The sequence below is a fragment of the Cupressus sempervirens genome, chromosome 4 (genome assembly GCF_028749045.1).
Source record: "Cupressus sempervirens isolate cs-2001-9-10 chromosome 4, ASM2874904v1, whole genome shotgun sequence".
NCBI lineage: Eukaryota > Viridiplantae > Streptophyta > Pinopsida > Cupressales > Cupressaceae > Cupressus > Cupressus sempervirens.
This window is the reverse complement of record NC_143121.1, coordinates 693,403,239-693,410,133: the sequence shown is the minus strand read 5'-3', so window position 1 is coordinate 693,410,133 and position 6,895 is coordinate 693,403,239. Positions and strand designations below refer to the sequence as shown.

Here is a 6,895-nt window from a genome sequence, read left to right as displayed (position 1 = left end):
CTTAGTTACTCCTCTTATATTTTCATCAACTACAGGGTATTATTTTATTAAGGCATGACAATATCACAAGAAGCTATGTGTTCATCCACTTAACAAGGTAACACATTTTTATTTAATGCTAGTTAACTTCTTATTAACAGTGCACATTTATTGACCAACATGGTAGTCCCTAGCATTGTCTTGCTTGGCCAATCATTTACCCCTTACCCTTGGTAGTTAGAATTCATATATCTCGACCCATAGCTAGAGCAGTGTCCATTACCCAATTCCTCTCTTGCAATACTCCCCCCTTTGACGTGCTCCTACAAAAACAAAAATTTATCCACGATAATATTTTACACCTCAAAATAATTAAAATTACTATATCAAGTTGTTATTCATAAATCATCATAACAACTATCTGCCATTTCACTTCCCATGAATTTACAATGAATAACCAATTTTCCATGATTTTAGGATAACAATAAACATAATAAAATCATAATGATTCACTAAAATATCATCTTCACATGAAATTATAACGTATAACCATCATACCATTTCACAAGATCATAATGACTTTCACCCCTCAATTGACTTCACATGAATCCCGAATGGCTATATGAACATTCTTTAATTAGATAATATTTGGGATGTAACAAAGAGTCTATTCCAACCAAATTTGATGATAGTGAACATGTGGATCCTCAAGATAGTGTTGTGATAAGGAAGTTAAACCTTAATGTTGTTTGTATCGAATTGAGGTAATACAAATAGAAAATTTATATAAAAGAAAGGTGCATCTCTCTTCTAGTAGGAGTTTCAAAGATAAATACAAATGGATCCTCTAGATGGAATCCCATATAGACAAGAATTATTGTCATTTGTACAAACAGTAATTGAAATATTATGTTTTTTTTCTCCTTCTATAAGGATTGTCACTATGATAACCTTATAAAACCTTCAACTATTGTTAAGTATGTGGAATATTGATGATGAGAGTTCTTCGAAACTAGATTATAAAAAAATATTAGATAGAATTATTATAAAGGACAAAGATGTATAGGTGTAAATATAGCCGCTCTCCTTTATTATTATATATTCTTGTTTAAACCTTAAGCCTTTGGTTTAATATTACTTAATTATTCTTAAATAAATCTGTATCCCTTTTAGTAAAGAACCAAAAAAAATTATAAATATATAACATTAAATAATATTTCCACAATTACATCGTATGCAACTATGGGTCCCTCTCCATTTATTTCACAATTCCATAATCTTTAACTCTTTTATTGATCTACTTCTAATAAAGGTATTCTCTACTTCCGTACAAATATCTCTTGTCATAATATATAACCAAAGCTCATTACCGTTAACTTATGTTCCAAGTATGGCAATAATTTTTTCTTTAGGCTCAAAAATGATTCCTTGCAAGTTGGAGAGATTGACCAGCTCCAATATGATGACATTGCTAAGGTTGAGTCAAACATCAGCTCTTCGCCAAAACCCTAAGAAGTCAAATATTTCATTGACAACCCCAATCATTCAATTTCATTTCCATACATAGATTCCTTCATAATAAATTGAGTCGTGTGAATACCAATGTGAACAGAATCCCTCAAACACTGGGTTTCGGAATTTTAGAAAATATGAAAAATTATTGGAATACTTTGACCTGTTTGTCTGATTGAATTTAGCGAAGTTATCCAAAAAAGATGAGTAGATTCATGTGCGAATATTTAGCAAGTGCCCCACAGTTGTATGAGAAGAATCAGTCGGTGGAAAGTTCAAATACATCCTGCACTCGCACAAGCTGCAAACCATGCGCGAAATTTGATGGTCTGTGACCTAATTTAGAGGTCATAAATTTGACTTTATTTGAGGTCAACTTGATGGCAAAAACAAAAATGTCAACTGTAAATTTTGCTCGTAGATAATAGGTAATTTAACTTGATAAATATTAGTTTCTACAATCAGCAGTGTTGTACATTTTATTTTTCATTCCATTTACTGTTCATTTTCAAAAAAAAAAATTTAGTGTACTTAAAATTAGTTGTTGTTTTTTTTTTATTTGGTTTGTATAGATATTTAGATTTCAATATTTAATACATAAAATATTTCAATAAGTTGTTTTAAACTTGTGCCTTATAGTACTTATTACTATGTCTTTATTCTATTAGTTGCATTAAAGTACATGTAGTATATTTTTTATGGCAGTGTTTAGAGGTGCCAGACACTTCAGAATAGGCATTAGCATGTCACTATAATTTTGTAACATCAGTTTGGTATTGGATTCGGTTGAATTTTGAGTGCGCTTTAGAATGTGATGCAAAGCATAGCTAAGGCACCCATAAAGACATTTTAGCAATCTGATAAGGCACTAGTAAAGACATTATAGCAATCCGATATCGATGTACTCATGCCTACTTAGAGCCAAGGACTGAGGGCTATCATCAAATGGGACATGATCCAGGCCTCATTCCTTATGATGTCCAAGGCTTGCACTCAACAAAACTTGATCCTTGATGAACTCATTCAGAACTTTTCAGCTTCACCAACATAAACATGAATTATAATCAATTATATTTATAAACTCGTGATTAAATACATAAAACTACTAATCATCATATTGCTCTTATAAATTATGTTTGTATATAAAGCTTTCAAATGTTTTCTATCTCCAAAAACTATATTGGAGTTAAAAAAGTAAACCTAACTCTATAAAATTAAAAATTGTATTGTAATTTTAAACAATCACCTAAACCTAATTCGTAAGAAACAAAATCATTTTGACTTAAACGTAACCGTCAAATTTGCCCCAACACAGCTGGTTATCCTCAGTTTTTCAAATGACCCAAAAGTCAAAGGTTGACCGACGACTATGTTTATTGCACTATTCCCTCATGCGCTGTATGAACTAGAAATTATACAAGCTCCATTTTAATTAATGATACGAGGACGAAATTTTCCTTTAAATACCTCTGAAAAGCATCGATTATTCGACAGAACTCCAGTTCAGAAGAGCGTCAAATCATGGAGAGCGCAAAAAGAGGTCAATCAGGGCGTTTGAGGACATGCAGATCTTCTCATGTAATCTCAAAACCCAACTCTTGTGTTCAACAGACCCCTCCAGTTATACGAATTGTGCATATTTTTGCACCGACGTTTGTGAATACTGATGCAGCCAATTTCCGCGACGTTGTCCAACATCTCACTGGAAAGCATTCTTCGTCTACCTCCTCCAAAATATTGAAGAAAAAGATCTGCCCTCAGATCCCTTTTCTCTCCCAGAAAACGCTGAAAGCTATTCATGTTGAGCCACAAAATGATGAGGAGGAGGAATTGTTGTCAACGGTTTTATCTTTCTGCGAGGATCAATCGAGCTCTTCTCTATCAGAAATCATGACGGAGAGTGACAGCACAAGTTCGTTAGATAGTTTTTATGGGAGCTTCGGTGGTTTTGGAGAGATTGATTTCCTCACTCCCTTTTCACCTTCTACTTCAATGCTATCTGAATTTCCTACAATTATTGTTTCATCATCTGATTTAATTGATTCATCTATTTTCTAATGACAACAAAGAATTTGTATTCTTGAAAGAGAAGTGGCAAATTCAAATCTCCAAAAAAAAAAAAAAAAAAAATCATATATGTCTCCTTTTAGATGAGAACAGTTAAATGCCTCCAACATATAGGAATAGTCTTATCCCATACTACCCTTATCAGTTACTTCTTCATAAATATAATATTATAACTCCAAAACATATTTTCTTAGTATCTCCTACAAATGTATTTCCTTAGTCAATTTCCATATCATTTGTTTCAGACAGGTTAGTGCTCATTCAGTAAGCCACTGGCCTGTACTTCTTATAACCCATTTGGGTAAAAGCATCCATAAGGTTTTCTATAGCTAGGTTTTCCTGAAGGATGTTTCATAGGGATTTTGCAATCTCTGTTTATGCTGTGAAGATTCATTGAAATCCATTAGTCTCTGCAATCTGTCACTCTTTGTTCTTATGCAATTTTACTTGTCAAACTATTTAAATTTAAGTCTTTTAAAAGATTGTAAGAATTGAGGTGAGTAATGTCGGTACAATGGGCTCTCCTCGCCAATCATAGCAGTGATTAATTTAACTGCACCTTGTGATTCATATAAATCCTTACATTTTAATTCATTAAAATTTTTTACCATGTCTGTTTGCAGACGGTTAAACATCACACATTAAGGCTTCATTCTTGAAATAAAAGTATTAAATAGTTAAAATTGACTTATTGAAAAACTTTCCACAAAAAATGCTTAAATAAGAACATGTAGCTAGATTGACTACAACTTGTTAGCAGAATCTTTGTTTACCCAAAGCTATGAGCTTCAATAACTATTTTATAGATCTGACTGGAACAACACAATAATTCATTGCAGATATGATAACAAGTTGTACAAAGATAAATCCCATTTATTCAAAGTCTATCAAATTGCACTATTGATGACTTAATACTTGATGTCCATAAGTCTACTTAACATACATTAAAATAACAAACGTAACATAAATTAAAATTAAAAATCCCAATTTTATAACCTAATTTGCAAGTTGCAGCTCTTTCGCAAGTTGGTACGAGTTATAGAGATTTGTGCAAGTCAAACAGTCTGTAGCTAAAATTCTACATTTTTTGGTCCGCTTCTACATTTCTTCAAACGCTTTCATTTGCATTTTTATTTTTTTTGTTAATTAGCTATTCAATTTGGGAACTAGTGAAGGGAAGTCACCTATGCAGACTTAAGTGTTTTATCTTTATCGAAATTCTACATAGGTTATTAAAAAAACAAAAGTGCAGCAATTATGAATCTGTATGATTTAGATAATGCAAATGTTTAATCATACATTTATCCATCTGATTTCTGAACTTACACATAATTTATAGTAATTTGAGAGTGCTTGTATTTTTTTTTGTTTGGCTAAGTTTTGTAATTAGATAATAAGAATGATTGTGTTGTTATTTTTTAATATAAAGTCAAATATTTAAATTTATGATTCAAGAGTGCCACGCTCAATTGATACAGCATTGGAGCATGGAAAGCGTAATTTTTTTTTAGAATTAACATCATTTCGTGACATGTCACTCATCAAATATTTGCACACACTAACTTTACATGTACAGTAAATATCTTTACATATAACTTCGAGGATGAGGAAGAAATATGCACTTGAATGTAGTGGAAACATATTTCCGATGAGATCTAAACTTAATGATTGGGGTATCAAAACTTTGTAATAAAATAATCTTTTATCAAAGTTTAAAATAATTGAATTCCCAACTTCCTTACATAGAAATGTGTAAATTTTTTTTTTTTAAATTAAAAACAAAAGGCCAAAGCCTATCTTAATATTATTAAATAAGAAAATAACATGATTATTGTCTCAGATAAAGAAAATAAGAGAATAATGGACATATTCATAATTCTCACTAGAATTTAAATAGTCCTTCATGAAACTAAATGAAGGTTATTCAATACTAATCCCAATTCATAACAAATAGTTCATTAATAGTGAGAATGGTTTAAACATCACATGCTAAGCGTAATTGGTAGACCAAAAGTGTTAAATAGTCAAAGTTGACTTTTTTTAAAAAGGCTAATTCTTCTCTTAGTGTGGCTACACTAAAGAGAACAAAAGGGAAGAAATTCATATGCCACAAGGAGAATTGTAAAACTTCAATAATGCTTCTACGTGATTTGAAATAGAATGAAGAAACATATGTTGAAAGTTGATATCATGACCCCGTGGACATGTTCATTAGGAGGTTGAAACCCAGAGAGCATAAATGGAGGCACTGGAGGGTTATTATCGAAACAAGAGGAATTAGCATCATCGGTCAAAGGTAACAATTCATTGTAATCCGGAGAGTCCATAGCATTATGTTGGTAAATAGATTGTTGTTTTCAATTTAACTCTTAAATGCCCAAATCTATGAGAAAAAATTTGATACCAATAGTTGGATAATCTATCATTAGGTTGATAGATTTCCTTTGAATTGAAAGGTACAACTCCCTTATGAATGATACTCAATGAATCTTATTTTATTCCTAAACTAACTAGGTATGTTCTTAACTTGATAATGAAAGAGGAAAAACCAAGCCAGCCCTGGATAGAACTAACTTAGGCAATGAATTCAGTTCTAAACCTAGCCAACCCTAGGAATTCACACTTCCTATGACTCCCCGACATTGGTAATGTGATGTGAATGCTACTTATGCAAATGCAGTGCAAAATGAAATGAAAAAAAGAATGCTAAATAATCTCAATTCCTGTAATAAGAATTTTTGCGAATACTTTGATCTACAAGCCATCCATTACTTAACACAAGATGCAAGATGATGCCCAAAATTGAATACAATAATACTTTGATTGATTATAATCAGAAGAGAAATAACTAAATGCTTTGATTTAGAATGAAACCCCTATTGTTTTGAACAACAAAAATAAGAATACTTAAATTTTATTTGCTCATAACGTATGCTAAATCAATTACAAAAACTAGAACCCTTAACATGCATAATGAAAATGCAGAAAAAACAAAGTTCCTTCCCCCTATTCCAGCTCTCTATCTCTCGCAAAAAATAAGAACCATACGAATCTCTTTCTTTCTCACATTTATCCTTTCATTTTGGTGGTATGTCTTCCTCTTTAGTTATTAAAACTGAATCTTTGGCAAGCTCTTTCATTTTTTGTCTTTTAACTTTCCCATCCTTTCATGTGGTTATGCTTCTGGGATTTATTACTTTACAATATTTAAAATAGGAGTGAATACTATTCTCCATTATCTGAGCACGCCTAATGTCACTTTGAGGGTTCAAAACTTTCAAGAATGAATCACCACATAATGTATCGGTTCTTGCTAATTAGCTTTGATGTAAGATGT

General features: G+C 31.6%; 1 protein-coding gene across 1 annotated transcript; it reads left to right on the top strand.

The window, feature by feature from the left end:
* The first annotated feature begins 2,999 nt into the window (after window positions 1–2,999).
* LOC149563174 (uncharacterized) lies at window positions 3,000–3,549 on the top strand. The gene has a single exon (XM_089828081.1). The coding sequence runs from the start codon at window positions 3,013–3,015 to the stop codon at window positions 3,547–3,549; it is 537 nt and encodes a 178-aa protein (XP_089684207.1). The 5' UTR covers window positions 3,000–3,012.
* The last annotated feature ends 3,346 nt before the right edge of the window (window positions 3,550–6,895 follow it).

Excerpts from the sequence above, each read along its gene's own strand:
- LOC149563174 (XM_089828081.1), top strand. The coding sequence starts at position 3,013 with ATGGAGAGCGCAAAAAGAGGTCAATCAGGGCGTTTGAGGACATGCAGA.